The 18660-nt window shown below is 32.5% G+C and overlaps 1 protein-coding gene across 1 annotated transcript in view; it reads left to right on the forward strand.

Annotated features, from left to right (window-relative positions):
- Window positions 1–1709: 1709 nt before the first annotated feature.
- LOC133620831 (sodium-dependent neutral amino acid transporter B(0)AT1-like) overlaps window positions 1710–18660 on the forward strand; it is a 31865-nt gene continuing 14914 nt past the window's right edge. The window contains exons 1-7 of the mRNA XM_061982423.2: window positions 1710–2009; window positions 2068–2208; window positions 2273–2410; window positions 6856–7037; window positions 7109–7219; window positions 14469–14581; window positions 14646–14774. Coding sequence (XP_061838407.1) covers window positions 1811–2009; window positions 2068–2208; window positions 2273–2410; window positions 6856–7037; window positions 7109–7219; window positions 14469–14581; window positions 14646–14774 — 1013 coding nt within the window. The 5' untranslated portion in view covers window positions 1710–1810. The remainder of the gene's footprint in view (window positions 2010–2067; window positions 2209–2272; window positions 2411–6855; window positions 7038–7108; window positions 7220–14468; window positions 14582–14645; window positions 14775–18660) is intronic.

Raw genomic sequence — 18660 nt, forward strand, 5'->3', positions numbered from 1 at the left:
AAGCACTTTACATAGTGAAAACCCAATATCTAAGTTACATTTAAAGCAGTGTGGGTGGCACTGGGAGCAGGTGGGTAAAGTGTCTTGCCCAAGGACACAACGGCAGTGACTAGGATGGCGGAAGCGGGGATCGAACCTGCAACCCTCAGGTTGATGGCACGGCCACTCTACCAACCAATAGAACTTTCTCATGATCCAAATCATGTAAACACTACAATTACTCTTACCTTTACCTTTATATTTACATTTGCCTTCACCTTTACCTTTATATTTACACTTACCTTCACCTTTACATTATATTTACATTTACCTTCACCTTTACCTTTATATTTACACCTACCTTCACCTTTACCTTTATATTTATATTTACCTTCACCTTTACCTTTATATTTACATTTACATTCACCTTTACCTTTATCTTTATACTTATCTTCACCTTTACATTACTGTTACCATTATCTTTACCATTAACTTCACCTTTACCATTATATTTACCATTACCTGTACTTTTTACCTTTACCATTGTACCAAAGACTATAAAAATGGGAGCCATTACCTCCCTGCTTGGCACTCAGCATCAAGGGGTTGGAATTGGGGGTTAAATCACCAAAATGATTCCCGGGCGTGGCCACCGCTGCTGCTCACTGCTCCCCTCACTTCCCAGGGGGTGAAGAAGGGGATGGGTCAAAAGCAGAGGATAATTTCACCACACCTAGTGTGTGTGTGACTATCGTTTGGACTTTAACTTTAACTTTATTTACATTTATCTTCACCTTTACCATTACCATTACTGTTACCATTAACTTCACCTTTACCATTATATTTACCATTACCTGTACTTTTACCTTAATCTGTACTTGTACCTTTATATTTACCATTATAATTACCTTTACCATTACCTGTAACTTTACCTTTACCATTACTTTTTATATTACCATTACTTCTACCATTACCATTATATTTGCATTTATCTTCACCTTTACCATTACGTTCCTGTTATCATTAACTTCACCTTTACAATTATATTTACCATTACCATTACCTGTACTTTCACCTCTACCATGACTGTTAACCTTTATCTGCACTTGTACCTTTACCATTATATTATATTACTGTTATTATTATTACCATTGCCTGTCACGTTTCCTTTATCTTTACCATTATAAATACCTTTACCATCACCTTCACCTGTAGCATTACTTTTTCTATTACCATTACTTCTACCTTTACCATTAGCTTTACCATTACAATTACATGTACCTTTGCCATTACCATCACCTTCACCCTAACCTTTATTACTACTTGTACCTTTACCATTACTTTTGCTATTACCATTACGTTTACCTTCACCCTTACCCTTATCAATACCATTACCTGTACCTTCGTATTACCTGTACCTTTACCAATACCATTACTTTAGCTATGACCCTTACTTTTAACATTCCCAAAGGTAAATGAATGATATTGTTTCTAAACCTGCTAATTCATCCTGCTTTATATCACTTGCAACATCAAGTTGACCCTTCGCCTCATCAAGTGATGCACGTCATATTTATCTTGCCGGTGAAACGTGTTTGCGACGCACACCCCCCACTCCACCCCCCGCCCATGTGATGCATTAACCATTGTCAAGTTGTCAAGAAGGCCACACCCTTTTCCCGCTGCTGTTTTTCTGCTGACATGACATATTGGACAATGAGCTACTGATAACTGCGGTGTGGGTCCCACTAAGTACCTGAGTCTTCCTGAGCGCCAGCACACACACACCAGGACGACACACCGGGAGATTTAAATCCACTGTCAGGGCGCCATGAAGCTGAAACTACCAAACCCGGGGCTGGAGGACCGGATCCCCAGTCTCCTGGATCTGGAGAGGCTGGAGAAGGAGGAGGCCGGAGACAGACCCAAATGGGACAACAAGACGCAGTACCTGCTCACCTGTGTGGGCTTCTGCGTGGGGCTGGGCAACGTGTGGAGGTTCCCTTACCTGTGCCAGAGCCACGGAGGAGGTAGGACTTGGTTTAAGGTTGGACTCCATACGGGTGTCTTCATGGAACGTTCTTCCAGGTGCCTTCATGATCCCCTTCCTGATCCTGCTGGTTCTGGAGGGGATCCCATTGCTGCACCTGGAGTTTGCCATCGGTCAGCGCCTGAGGAAGGGCAACGTGGGCGTGTGGAGGACAATCAACCCTTACATGGCGGGAATCGGTAGGTTCAAGAAAACACTGCGGGGTATTTTTTTTTCAGGCGCTCACCTGTCGTTCGGCCGCAGGTATTTCGTCCTTGCTGGTCTCCTTCCTGGTGGGCATGTACTACAACACCATCATGGCGTGGATCATGTGGTATCTCTTCAACTCCTTCCAGGATCCTCTGCCGTGGAGCCAGTGTCCCCTCAACGCAAACAGCACAGGTGTGTTCATTGTGTACCCCCCACAGCTTGATGAGATCTTCATGTTATGCATGTACCACTCACGACCACTAGGGGAACTGTTATGATATGCTAAAATGTGTAGTGCAAGTAATACATTGTAATTTGTAGAGCAAAAAAATCTCAAAAAATTGATTTTTATTTTTAATGAACACATAATTAAGCGTGTTTTAAGAAATATTTTGGGATATTTCGCAAGAGTGTGCAGCAAATTTTGCAACTTCAGCGCATTGCAGATTTAAAACAATTTTTTTTTGTTTATCATTCTTTTTAATTTTCAAAATTATAAATAGTAGAGCAAAAATAAAATCGCCAAAACTGGATTGTTTTGTCAGTAAAGTCTAATTAAGCATATCTTTCAACAAATAGAGACTGATATGATACAAAACGTGTAGTGGCTGCTGCATTCAATTTAAAAAGAAAAAAACAACAAAAGAGTAAAATATTGTAATTTGTAGAGCAAAAAACTCTCAAAAAGTCGATTTTTTTAAATGTTATTTTTAATTTTTAAACGAACACCTAGTTAAGTGTGTTTTAAGAAATATTTTTGGATATTTGGCAAGAGTGTGCAGAAAAGTCGCGGCTTCAGCGCATTGCACAATTTTTTTTGTTTGTTTATAGTTATTTTTAATTTTCAAAATTATAAATGGTAGAGCAAAAATAAAATCGCCAAAACTGGATTGTTTAGTCAGTAAAGTCTAATTAAGCATATTTCAACAAATAGGGACTGTTATGATACAAAACGTGTAGTGGCTGCTGCATTCAGTTTTAAAAAGAAAAAACAACAAAAGAGTAAAATATTATAATTTGTAGAGCAAAAAACTCTCAAAAAGTCGATTTAAAAAAAAACAATTATTTAATTTTTTGTTTTTAAACAAACACCTAATTAAGCGTGTTTTAAGAAATGTTTTTGGATATTTGGAAAAAGTGTGCAGCAAAGTTTGCGACTTCAGCGCATTGCAGATTTTTTTTTTAAATTACTTTATAATTTTTTTTTAATTGTCAAAATTATAAATGGTAGAGCAAAAATAAAATTGGCAAAACTGGATTATTTGGTCAGTAACGTTTAATCAAGCATGTTTCAACAAATATATATATATATATATATATATATATATATATATATATATATATATATATATATATATATATATATATATATATATATTTATATTTAGTTTTTTTTTCAAGCATATTTCAACAAATATTTAGGATACAGTATATGGAAAGCGTGTAAAGCAAATAGTGCGGCTTCACCACTTTGCAGATTTTATTTTTTAAATGTGGTTACATTTTATTCTTTCAAAACAAAAGAGTAATAAATTATCATTTGTACGGCAAAAAAATATATATAAAAAAATACTCAAAATGTTGATTCTTTTTCCAGTAATAAATACTTTAGGATATACATGTATTTTTTTTATATTGTGTCTTCACCACATTGCAGATTTTGTTTTTAATTTCCAAATTTGATTAGAATTTTTTTTCAATTTTAAATGTTCTTAAAAGGGGGAAAAAACAAAAGAGTAAAAAAAATCATAATTTGCTGAGAAAAAATATTACAAAAAGTTTTTTTAGTAACACCTAATCAAGCGTGTTTTAATACAAATGTAAGGATATAGCAAGTGTGTCCAGCAAATATTGCGGCTTCACCACATTGCAGATTTGTTTAATTGTTATACATTTTCTTAAAAGAAACACACAAAAAAGTACAAAATGATATGTTGCAGATTTTATTTTATTTTATTCTTTGTTTTTAGTTCATTCTTTTTCATTTTCTATTTCATTGAATAAAAACCAAAACAAATGAGTAAAAAAAATATAATTTGTAGTGTAAAAAAAATCTAAAAAGTAGATCACCTAATCAAGCGTGTTTTAACAAATGTTTAAGAATACATGGAAAGTGTGTACAACAAATATTGCGGCTTCCCCACATTGCCGGCTTTTTTTATTTATTTGTTTTAATTTTATTTGTTTGTTTGCCATGGAACGTGGATAATCGCTCATTAAAGCAGTGTTTTTCAACTTTTTTTGAGCCAAGGCACATTTTTGTCATTGAAAAAATGCAGAGGCACACCACCAGCAGAAATCATTGAAAACAAAACTCAGTTGACAGTAAAAAGTCGTTGTCGCAATTGTTTAATATGACTTTAATGCATTACCAAGCATGCATCACTATAGCTCTTGTCTCAAAGTAGGTGTATTGTCACCACCTGTCACATCACACCCTGACTTATTTGGACTTTTTTTGCTGTTTTCCTGTGTGTAGTGTTTTACTTCTTGTCTTGCCCTCCTATTTTGGTGGCTTTTTCTCTTTTTTTGGTATTTTCCTGTAGCGGCATCTACTTTGTTTTAGCAATCAAGACTATTTCATTTTTTTTATCCTTCTTTGTCTGGACATTGTTGATTGTCATGTCATGTACGGATGTACTTTGTGGACGCCGTCTCTGCTCCACACGCTGTAAGTCTTTGCTGTCGTCCAGCATTCTGTTTTTGTTTACTTTGCAGCCAGTTCAGTTTTAGTTTTGTTCTGCATAGCCTTCCCTAAGCTTTAATGCCTTTTCTTAAGGGCACTCACCTTTTGTTTATTTTTGGTTTAAGCATTAGATACCTTTTTACCTGCACACTGCCTCCCGCTGTTTCCCACATCTACAAAGCAATTAGCTACCTGCTGCCACCTACTGATATGGAAGAGTATTACACGGTTACTCTGCCGAGCTCTAGACAGCACCGACACTCAACAACGGCACGTTATTTGCGGATTACAATTACTGCTTTGCAAAAATAATTTTTAACCCAATTAGGTGGAATTAGATAATCTCCCAGGGCACACCAGACTGTATCGCACGGCACACTAGCAGTGGTTGAAAAACACTGCATTAAAAATATAAATAAATGTCATATTATTACACCTTATTTTCTTTTTTCCCCTCCTCAAAATAATGTGTAAAAACATAAAAGGTAGACATGATACATAAATGTATTTCCATACTTTTTGGCACTTTTTAAAATAAGGGGACCACACAAAATGTCATTATTGTCTTTATTTTAACAAACAAATCTTAGGGTACATCAAACATATGTTTATTAATGTAATTTAGTCCTTAAATAAAATAGACAACTTGTCTTTTAGTAGTAAGTAAACAAACAAAGACTCCTAATTAGTCTGCTGACGTATGCAGTAACATTTTGTGTCATTTATACACCTATTATTTTGTATACATTATGAGGGACAAACTGTAAAAAAAAGATTATTAATCTACTTGTTCATTTACTGTTAATATCTGCTTATTTTCTGTTTTAACATGTTCTATCTACACTTCTGTTAAAATGTAATAATCACTTATTCTTCTCTTCTTTGATACTTGACATTAGTTTTGGATGATACCACACATTTAGGTATGGATCCGATACCAAGTAGTTACAGGATCATACATTGGTCATATTCAAAGTCCTCATGTGTCCAGGGAGGTATTTACTGACTTTATAAACATAATATGAATTTGAAAAAAAAGGAAAAAAGATTTTGTGACGTTAAAAAATATAGATCTAATCATAGTAGTATCGACTAGATACGCTATTGTACTTGGTATCATTACAGTGGATGTCAGCTGTAGATCCATCCATCACATTTGTTTACATTGTGACGCCGGTGAGCTATTGTATCCTCCTACGGTGTGTAGTGAAGCATGTTTAGCTATTCCTCGTCCTGCAGTGATAATGATACTTGTAAGAAATTCACTTTGTTGCCATGGAGGCCAGGATTAGTGATTTAGAAGTAGCTAAAACACTGCGGATGGATGTTAGCTGCTAGCTAGCTAGCCATGTCTTAAAGCGACTCTTCCTGAGGGTGTTTCAGTGTTATAACTTTGCCTTTATCTTTACTTTTTACACCAAAATGCGTCCATTCTCTCTTTTCTGTCTCCACACTGTGTCTGCTTGTAAGTACTCTGTGTGTGTGCCCTGACGAATATGCTCCTCTGCCCGTAAAAACAGCAATGTGAGGACGCACTGCCATACCCGTTAAAAAAAGAAGGGGGTACTTTTTACAGGCGGTATAGTACAGAATATGATTCATTAGTATTAGTATACCGTACAAGCCTAATTCTATGTCCTGTTTGTGTGTTTAAATGCAGGAATGTCAGCGACCTTTGTTCTCAACAGAAGGCAACCGTTATTATTATCAGATATGAGTAAAGTTCTTCTTAGTTTCTCCCCAAAACACACCAACGTGATGCAGGTGTGCGTGGCCTCACCCTCTTGATAATCCGCCATAATCTCTTTGGCCTCGTCCTTCACATGAGTGACTCATAAACCGCAACAAAGTCAACACAGGAATGTCAAAAATTGCACGTTTGTTTTGAATTCCTGCTCGAGGATTGTATTGAGGATTTGGCACCGAGACCAAGGATGTTTGTGCGCTGCAGGTCCCGTGGACGAATGTGCTCGCAGCAGCACGGTGGACTACTTCTGGTACCGAGAGACCCTCAACACGTCGGTGAACATAGAAGACGGCGGAGGTCTGCAGTGGTGGATGGTGCTCTCCCTGGTGTCCGCCTGGACCGTGCTCTACGTCTGCTGCATCAGGGGGATCGAGACCTCGGGCAAGGTCTGAGATCCGAACCACGGCATAAGAACCTGGTGCACCAAACACTGGATGATTGATGTTTTGTCATGCAGGCCGTGTACATCACATCCACTCTGCCGTACCTGGTCCTGACCATCTTCCTCATCCGAGGGCTGACTCTCAAAGGCTCCTTTGAAGGAATCAAGTTCCTTTTCACACCAGATGTAAGTACTTATGGTCTTAAATGTAAATATTTGTGTTTTTCTATTTTTATTTTGAAGAGGCTACATGAAACTACATCCCCATGTCATACTTGTTAAGTCTTTTTAAAATTCCTCATACTCCTTCCTTGCTTGTAAAATAATGAATACATTGAACTTAAAAAATATGTCATAATTTAAAAAAATGTACTGAATATTTTTGTACCAACATTTTTTTTAAAATATTAAACATATTTAATACGTTTTCTATTAAAATAGTAAATATTACATTCAATGTTTTATTAACTAGTTCAAACTTGTTATTATTACTGTACGTAGTGCCAATAAATAAATATGCAGTCAACTCATATATTATTTGATTAAAATGCTAAATAATAGTGTATTTCATTTTCTGATAATTAATTAAAAATTAAAATAATATTATTTGATTAAAATGCTAAATAATGCATTTCATTTTCTGTTAATTCATTACAAATTTAAATAATATTATTTGATTAAAATGCTAAATAATAGTGTATTTCATTTTCTGTTAATTAATTAAAAATTACAATAATGTTATTTAAGTTAAAGTAAAGTTAAAGTACCAATGATTGTCACACACACACTAGGTGTGGCGAAATTATTCTCTGCATTTGACCCATCACCCTTGATCACCCCCTGGGAGGTGAGGGGAGCAGTGGGCAGCAGCGGTGGCTGCGCCCGGGAATCATTTTGGTGATTAAAATGCTAAATAATGTATTTCATTTTCTGTTAATTAATTAAAAATAAGTTAAAATAACATTATTTGATTAAAATGCTAAATAATAGAGTGTATTTCATTTTCTGTTAATTAATTAAAAATAAAACAAATAATAAGATAAATTATATATTTCTAAAAATGTTACATTAATTAGTCCATCCATCCATTTTCTACCGCTTATTCCCTTTGGGGTCGCGGGGGGCGCTGGAGCCTATCTCAGCTACAATCATTAATTAGTGATATAGAAAAAAACTAACTCTTGATTATTAATTTCATGACAATTTTAGATGTTGTATGATCCTTTGAGATATTTCATGAAATGTATTGATTGATTGATTGAAACTTTTATTAGTAGATTGCACAGTACAGTACATATTCCATACAATTGACCACTAAATGGTAACACCCCAATAAGTTTTTCAACTTGTTTAAGTCGGAGTCCACGTAAATCAATTCATGGTAAATTTATTTAATGATATTTGTATTCATTTAATGTTTTTATGTTGTTATTTTGGGCAGGGTTACAAGCCAAGCATGAGCTAAGTCTTGTAAAAATACCACGTTTTTCTGCAGTGTTTATAAAATAAACTTTAAAAAATACAATAAGTTGAAATTGTAATTATAGCAAAAATAGTATTAATTTTTTCAAAGCTATTAAACTTATTAAAATAATATGTATATATATATATATATATATATATATATATATATATATATATATATATATATATATATATATATATATATGTGTGTGTGTGTGTGTGTGTGTATGTATATGTGTGCATGTCATATATATATATATATATATATATATATATATATATATATATATATATATATATATATATATATATATAGTGTCAATTAAAAAGATAAATATTTTATAACATTTTTCATTAACTAATTTAAACACACGTAATCTTTATATTTTATATTTATTAAAAATGTTCATTTAGTTTTATTTTGTCCCAAAATTAATAAATATTCAGCCAACAAATATTATTTATATAATATTATTTAATTAATCGGTTAAATTATATATTTTTTTATTTTACATTAATTAATGATATTAAAAAAAACTAACTCTTATTTATTTATTTCATGACACATGTAAATATTTCAGGAATTAAAATGTATTTAATGATTTTTTTACTCAGTTGAATGTTTTTTAATTATTTTTTGGGAGGCTATATGCCAATCACTCCGTCATACTAGCGAGGACTTAAAAATGACACGTTCTTCAATGGTTGTAAAATAACTAATACATTATACTTTTAAAAAATAAAATGATTTCACGTTTTTATTACAGCAAAAAAAATTACAATATATATTTTCGTACCAGAATTAATAAGAATGTTAGGCTTATGAAATACATTATTATATATTTTTTACTAAAGTGATAAAGACTGTACTCATTTTTTATTAACTAATTCAAACATACTTAATTTCTTATATTTTCATGTAATTTATACATTTTATATTCATTTCATATATTTTATTTTATTTTGTGCCAAAATAGATAAATATGCAGCCAACTTGAATATTAATTGATTAATGGTAAATAACATATTGTGCTTCATTTTCCATAATTTAATAGAAAATACTAACTCATAATTCTATATCTTATGACAAATGTATATATTTCATGGCTTTGGAGTTATTTCATGAAGTCTACATTTATTTACATTTATTTTTTTAATATTTCACCAGTAGATTAATTATTATAAGTAAAACCTCACAACTGTAACAGCCATCTGCAAGACGCCAGATAAAACATTTCCTAGATGAGTGTTGTTGTTTTTTTTACTTGTTGCTAGGCAGAACTCATAAAAATCATTCATAACTGCCCGCCAAACATTGACATATGCCAGATACACACTCACAGCAATAATTATTAGACAAATATGAATACAAACTAAATAAGGAAAGAATAATAGCACCATCTGTTGGATTGGGTGGGTACTGCTACCCTGAAGTTATCACCTATGATTAGAATAGAATAGAAAGTACTTTATTGATCCCTGGGGGAAATTCAGCACCACAGTTCGCTCACAATAAACACTTAGGTATTTTTTACATGTGAATAATATAAATACAGTCTATTATACAGCATTATTCACATGTGAATAATATAAATACAGTCTGTTATACAGCATTATTCACATCTGAATAACCTAAATACCGTTTATTATACAGCATTATTCACATGTGAATAATATAAATACAGTCTATTATACAGCATTATTCACATGTGAATAATATAAATACAGTCTATTATACAGCATTATTCACATGTGAATAATATAAATACAGTCTATTAAACAGCATTATTCACATGTGAATAATATAAATACAGTCTATTATAAAGGATTATTCACATGTGAATAATATAAATACAGTCTATTATACAGCATTATTCACATGTGAATAATATAAATACAGTCTATTAAACAGCATTATTCACATGTGAATAATATAAATACAGTCTATTAAACAGCATTATTCACATGTGAATAATATAAATACAGTCGGTTAGTCCTGATACAACCTTTTCACTTCCGATACAATACCAATATTGCAGCCTTGAGTATTGGCTGGTACCGATAATAATCCAATACAATATCAGCACCAATCATAGTACATACTTTTATTAATCAGGTATGAAAAACATGAACTACTACTATACTACATTACTTTTCTTATTAACCGTCTGGACTTATGCTATCTTTTGTGTTGAATTAGAGTGGTAATTTGTTTTTTTGGTGACACCTGGTGGTTACAATAGTTCATGTCGCTCAGCTCATGACGCAGTGAGTTGAATGATGCGAACACGTTTGTTACTGAATACTTTCTAATACATTTCCAGCCTTGGAGACTTTGGACGTGTAATACGCAACTATAATTATTTGACACTTGTTTTTACTCACCAATGTGCTGTTTTAAACTGCAATATTGTTCGTTTTGTATTTTTTTTTTCTTTTATGTTTTGATTAATTTTTTTTATTATATTAACATTTAAAAAATATATATTTTTCAAAAATTCCAATACATTTTTTTTTGCAATATTGTTTTATGACTATTGCGCATGTCTAGCTTGTGTGCTATTGTGTGCTTAGCTGTTGTGTAGCTGCTAGTAGCCTATAGTCCAGTACGTTGATTTATTTTTTAATGATATTAACATTCAAAAAATATATATTTTTCAAAAATTCTAATACATTTTTTTTGCAATATTGTTCTATGACTATTGCACATGTCTAGCTTGTGTGCTATTGTGTGCTTGGGTGTTGTGTAGCTGCTAGTAGCCTATAGCCCAGTATGTTGATTTATTTTTTAATTATATTAACATTTAAAAAAAAATGTATTTTTCAAAAACTCCAATACATTTTTTTTGCAATATTGTTCTATGACTATTGCGCATGTCTAGCTTGTGTGCTATTGTGTGCTTAGCTGTTGTGTAGCTGCTAGTAGCCTATAGCCCAGTATGTTGATTTATTTTTTAATGATATTAAAATTTAAGAAATATATATTTTTCAAAAATTCCAATACATTTTTTTTGCAATATTGTTCTATGACTATTGCGCATGTCTAGCTTGTGTGCTATTGTGTGCTTGGGTGTTGTGCAGCTGCTAGTAGCCTATAGCCCAGTATGTTGATTTATTTTTTAATTATATTAACATTTAAAAAATATATATTTTTCAAAAATTCCAATACATTTTTTTTGCAATATTGTTCTATGACTATTGCGCATATCTAGCTTGTGTGCTATTGTGTGCTTAGGTGTTGTGTAGCTGCTAGTAGCCTATATCCCAGTATGTTGATTTATTTTTTAATTATATTAACATTTAAAAAATATATATTTTTCAAAAACTCCAATATTTTTTTTTTGCAATATTGTACTATGACTATTGCGCATGTCTAGCTTGTGTGCTATTGTGTGCTTAGCTGTTGTGTAGCTGCTAGTAGCCTATAGTCCAGTATGTTGATTTATTTTTTAATGATATTAACATTTAAAAAATATATATTTTTCAAAAATTCTAATACATTTTTTTTGCAATATTGTTCTATGACTATTGCGCATGTCTAGCTTGTGTGCTATTGTGTGCTTAGGTGTTGTGTAGCTGCTAGTAGCCTATAGCCCAGTATGTTGATTTATTTTTTAATTATATTAACATTTAAAAAATATATATTTTTCAAAAACTCCAATATTTTTTTTTTGCAATATTGTACTATGACTATTGCGCATGTCTAGCTTGTGTGCTATTGTGTGCTTAGCTGTTGTGTAGCTGCTAGTAGCCTATAGTCCAGTATGTTGATTTATTTTTTAATGATATTAACATTCAAAAAATATATATTTTTCAAAAATTCCAATAAATTTTTTTTTGCAATATTGTTCTATGACTATTGCGCATGTCTAGCTTGTGTGCTATTGTGTGCTTAGGTGTTGTGTATCTGCTAGTAGTTTATAGCCCAGTATGTTGATTTATTTTTTAATGATATTAACATTTAAAAAATATATATTTTTCAAAAACTCCAATACATTTTTTTTGCAATATTGTTCTATGACTATTGCGCATGTCTAGCTTGTGTGCTATTGTGTGCTTAGGTGTTGTGTAGCTGTTAGTAGCCTATAGCCCAGTATGTTGATTTATTTTTTAATGATATTAAAATTTAAAAAATATATATTTTTCAAAAATTCCAATACATTTTTTTTGCAATATTGTTCTATGACTATTGCGCATGTCTAGCTTGTGTGCTATTGTGTGCTTAGGTGTTGTGTAGCTGCTAGTAGCCTATAGCCCAGTATGTTGATTTATTTTTTAATGATATTAAAATTTAAGAAATATATATTTTTCAAAAATTCCAATACATTTTTTTTTTACAATATTGTTCTATGACTATTGCGCATGTCTAGCTTGTGTGCTATTGTGGGCTTAGGTATTGTGTAGCTGCTAGTAGCCTATAGCCCAGTATGTTGATTTATTTTTTAATTATATTAACATTTAAAAAATATATATTTTTCAAAAACTCCAATATTTTTTTTTTGCAATATTGTACTATGACTATTGCGCATGTCTAGCTTGTGTGCTATTGTGTGCTTAGCTGTTGTGTAGCTGCTAGTAGCCTATAGTCCAGTATGTTGATTTATTTTTTAATGATATTAACTTTTAAAAAATATATATTTTTCAAAAATTCCAATAATTTTTTTTTGCAATATTGTTCTATGACTATTGCGCATGTCTAGCTTGTGTGCTATTGTGTGCTTGGGTGTTGTGTCGCTGCTAGTAGCCTATAGCCCAGTATGTTGATTTATTTTTTAATGATATTAACATTCAAAAAATATATATTTTTCAAAAACTCCAATATTTTTTTTTTTTGCAATATTGTACTATGACTATTGCGCATGTCTAGCTTGTGTGCTATTGTGTGCTTAGGTGTTGTGTATCTGCTAGTAGTTTATAGCCCAGTATGTTGATTTATTTTTTAATGATATTAACATTTAAAAAATATATATTTTTCAAAAACTCCAATACATTTTTTTTGCAATATTGTTCTATGACTATTGCGCATGTCTAGCTTGTGTGCTATTGTGTGCTTAGGTGTTGTGTAGTTGCTTGTAGCCTATAGCCCAGTATGTTTATTTATTTTTTAATTATATTAACATTTAAAAAATATATATTTTTCAAAAATTCCAATAATTTTTTTTTTTGAAATATTGTTCTATGACTATTGCGCATGTCTAGCTTGTGTGCTATTGTGTGCTTAGCTGTTGTGTATCTGCTAGTAGCCTATAGTCCAGTATGTTGATTTATTTTTTAATTATATTAACATTTAAAAAATATATATTTTTCAAAAATTCCAATAATTTTTTTTTTTTGAAATATTGTTCTATGACTATTGCGCATGTCTAGCTTGTGTGCTATTGTGTGCTTAGGTGTTGTGTAGCTGCTAGTAGCCTATAGCCCAGTATGTTGATTTATTTTTTAATGATATTAAAATTCAAAAAATATATATTTTTCAAAAATTCCAATACATTTTTTTTGCAATATTGTTCTATGACTATTGCGCATGTCTAGCTTGTGTGCTATTGTGTGCTTAGCTGCTGTGTAGCTGCTAGTAGCCTATAGCCTAGTATGTTGACCTTTTTTTTTTTTTATTTTATAACTTGACTAAAATAATAGAAATTGTGTACGTATTTGATGCTAACTGGCTGTCTTCTTGTGTCAGATGTTTCACGCACAAGTCGATATCATCTGATACGGATATCCGATATCAATATCGGACTGGTACACCCCTACTTATTCAGTCGTATAAAAGTGACTCTGCAAAGTGATGTTGCTAATAATGCAGCTATATTCTGTGTGTGTTGGTAATAAAACTAATAATACACAGATAAGTCTGATTTATGATACCTGGGCGACTTTTATTTGACCTTGTCGCTCCAAAGACTCCACGCGTGCACGTAATAAAGACATTTGAAGGACACAAGATCATATTTTGTGCTCTGATCCAAAGGTGGGGGAGCTAATGAACCCGGAGACCTGGTTGGATGCGGGCGCTCAGGTCTTCTACTCCTTCTCTTTGGCCTTTGGAGGCCTCATCTCCTTCTCCAGCTACAACTCCATCCAGTGAGTGGGCACCATAAACAATCTTTGGAGCGTTTGTTTGAGACGTTTTGCCGGCTTGTCGCAGCAATAACTGCGAGCAGGACGCCGTTCTCATCTCCATCATCAACGGGTGCACGTCCGTCTTCTCCGCCACCGTCATCTACTCCATCATCGGCTTCAGGGCCACGGAAAAGTACGACGATTGCCTTGCAGGGTGAGTTTTTTTTTTCATGTAGTTTTGTTTTCATTTTAATATTTGATTTATTGTATATATTGTATGTATTTTGTACTTTATTGTATATATATTTGTATAAATTAGGGTTGTCTCGATACCAAAATGTATTTCGATACTTTTCTAAATGAAGGGGACCCCAAAAAAATGGCATTATTGTCTTTATTTGAATAAAACAATGTTAGTGTACATGAAACATATGTTTATTGTTGTAATTTAGTCCTTAAATAAAATAGACAACTTGTCTTTTAGTAGTAAGTAAACAAACAAAGACTCCTAATTAGTCTGCTGACGTATGCAGTAACATATTGTGTCATTTATACACCTATTATTTTGTACACATTATGAGGGACAAACTGTAAAAATTGATTGTTAATCTACTTGTTCATTTAAAGTTAAAAGTTAAAGTTAAAGTACCAATGATTGTCACACACACACTAGGTGTGGCGAGATTATTCTCTGCATTTGACCCATCACCCTTGATCACCCCCTGGGAGGTGAGGGGAGCAGTGGGCAGCAGCGGTGCCCGCGCCCGGGAATCATTTTGGTGATTTAACCCCCAATTCCAACCCTTGATGCTGAGTGCCAAGCAGGGAGGTAATGGTATTGGTAATTTACTGTTAATATTTGCTTATTTTCTGTTTTAACATGTTCTATCTACACTTCTGTTAAAATGTAATAATCACTTATTCTTCTCTTCTTTGATACTTTACATTAGGTTTGGATGATACCACACATTTAGGTATGGATCCGATACCAAGTAGTTACAGGATCATACATTGGTCATATTCAACGTCCTCATGTGTCCAGGGACATGTTTATTGACTTTATAAACATAATATGAATTTGAAAAAAAAGGAAAAAAGATTTTTGACGATAAAAAATATAGAAGTAATCATAGTAGTATCGACTAGATACACTTTTGTACTTGGTATCATTACAGTGGATGTAGATCCACCCATGGCATTTGTTTACATTGTGACGCCGGTGAGCTATTGTATCCTCCTACGGTGTGTAGTGAAGCATGTTTAGCTATTCCTCGTCCTCCAGTGATAATGATACTTGGAAGAAACTCATTATGTCGCCATGGAGGCGGGGATTAGTGATTTAGAAGTAGCTAAAACACTGCAGATGGATGTTAGCCGCGAGCCAGCTAGCCATGTCTTAAAGCACCTCTTCCTGAGGGTGTTTCAGTGTTATAACTTCACCTTTATCTTGACTTTTTACACCAAAATGCGTCCATTCTCCCTTTTCTGTCTACACACTGTGTCTGCTTGTAAGTACTCCGTGTGTGCGCTGCCCCAACATGCTCCTCTGCTCGTAAAACCAGCAATGTGACGACGTGACGACGCGTCGTCATGCCTGTAAAAAAAAATATATATATATATGGCGAACCGGTACTTTTCAAACAGTATCGTACCATTTTTGATTCATTAGGACTGCGATACTATACTAGTACCGGTATACCGTACAACCCTAGTATATATAAATATATACCGGTATACATAATCGTTATATTATATATTTTTATTTATTCATTTATATTTATTTTATTCTAATAATAATAATAATAATAATAATAATAATAATAATAAATTACATTTGTAAGGCACTTTACATTTGTTAAAATCTCAAAGTGCTACGAAGTATAAAAAATAAAATAAAAAAAAGGTAAAAAATAAAAATAGAAAGTTAGAATATATAAATGAAAATTCAAATGGAAATAAAAACATGAAAAACACTAGATAGACACTAGATAAAACATAGAAGCATAGATATTTTTTAATTTAAATAGAAATAAAAACATGGAAAACACTAGATAAACACTAGATAAAACATAGAAGCATAGATATTTTTAAATTTAAATAGAAATAAAAACATGAAAAACACTAGATAAACACTAGATAAAACATATAACTATAGATATTTTTAAATTTAAATAGAAATAAAAACATGAAAAACACTAGATAAACACTAGATAAAACATAGAAGCATAGATATTTTTAAATTTAAATAGAAATAAAAACATGAAAAACACTAGATAAACACTAGATAAAACATAGCATAGATATTTTAAAATTTATATAGAAATAAAAACATGAAAAACACTAGATAAACACTAGATAAAACATAGAACCATAGATATTTTTAAATTTAAATAGAAATAAAAACATGAAAAACACTAGATAAACACTAGATAAAACATAGCATGGATATTTTTAAATTTATATAGAAATAAAAACATGAAAAACACTAGATAAACACTAGATAAAACATAGAAGCATAGATATTTTTAAATTTAAATAGAAATAAAAACATGAAAAACACTAGATAAACACTAGATAAAACATAGAAGCATAGATATTTTTAAATTTAAATAGAAATAAAAACATGAAAAACACTAGATAAACACTAGATAAAACATAGAAGCATAGATTTTTTTTTTTAACTGTTTTTTAACTTTTTAACTGCTTTTTATCTAACAAATTGTTCTTAGGATAATTTGTATGTGCTTTTTCAATGTGTATTTTACTTCTGTTTTAAATGGGGGTTTTTAGCCTGTGCTTTGCCTGTATTTCTTTGTGGTGTTCGGCAGAGGTGGGACCAAGTCATTGTTTTGCAAGTCACAAGTAAGTCTCAAGTCTTTGCCCTCAAGTCCGAGTCAAGTCCCGAGTCAAGACAGGCAAGCCCCGAGTCAAGTCCAAAGTCAAGACTGGAAAGTCTCAAGTCAAGTCCTAAGTCCTGCATTTTGAGTTTCGAGTCCTTTCAAGTCCTTTTAACCACAGACTAATATATTAACACAGATTGTGTATGCTTTTCAAACGCTGTATTTATTTATTGAAACAAGGCATTTTAAATTGCAGGAAAGAAAATTGTGCTGACATTGCACTTTATAATAGCACTATTAACCAGTCATTTTAAACATTAACTCATTCCTTTACAGAACAAACACATTGAAAAATAAAGTGCAAATGTACTTATTTGTACAAAAGTGTTAACATTGAAAAAACATGACATATACGTGAACATAACAAAAAAGTTGTACTTTTTATATGTCAGGGCCCTATGCTGCATTGCATTTGCAAAAGACCAAATTAGCCAAGAGTCTGTCAGTCATTTGTGCACGATGGGGGCGTAGTATGATGCCACCATGGCTGAAAACTCGCTCCACTGGAGCACTGGAGGCAGGCACTGCCAAGACTCTCATGGCCACTCGGAACAGTGAAGAAAGAGTCTTCATGTTCAATGCCCAGAACAAAAGGGGGGAGAGAGTTGTTTTGGGTTGGTGCACTACTTGTAAGTGTATCTTGTGTTTTTTATGTTGATTTAATTAAAAAAAGAAAAGAAAAAAAAATTATTTCTTGTGCGGCCCGATACCAATCGATCCACGGACCAGTACCGGGCCGCGGCCCGGTGGTTGGGGACCACTGAGGTAAACAACCAACAGTATGTCAGAAAGCTAGCTAAAACGGTACACATATTCATAATATAGTATACATTTTAACTGACCTTTATTTTACTATTTTTGTCTTTTTTTAGGTGGCTAAAATACGCGGTGCTGCTGACCGCCGTCTAACGTTACGTGTGATATATTGACTAACGTAACCCTGCTTAAAAAAAATCACTGAACAAAAAGTATGAATAGGTAGTGAACTGCAACAGATTCCCGTGTTTGCAATAACGTTATAACGTTAGCAGTGAGTTTACAGCCTCACTGATTTAACTACACAGCAAATAAAAGTCACGTTACTTAGCCAATAAACGTTGTCTTACATTCAAAACTTACCGTTCTTTGTGCAACTTCAAATGCCGGACGAAGTTGGAAGTTGTTGCCTCTCCATCAGTAATTTTCGAACCGCATGTGTTG

Source organism: Nerophis lumbriciformis, linkage group LG21 (genome assembly GCF_033978685.3).
Source record: "Nerophis lumbriciformis linkage group LG21, RoL_Nlum_v2.1, whole genome shotgun sequence".
Classification (NCBI taxonomy): Eukaryota; Metazoa; Chordata; class Actinopteri; order Syngnathiformes; family Syngnathidae; genus Nerophis; species Nerophis lumbriciformis.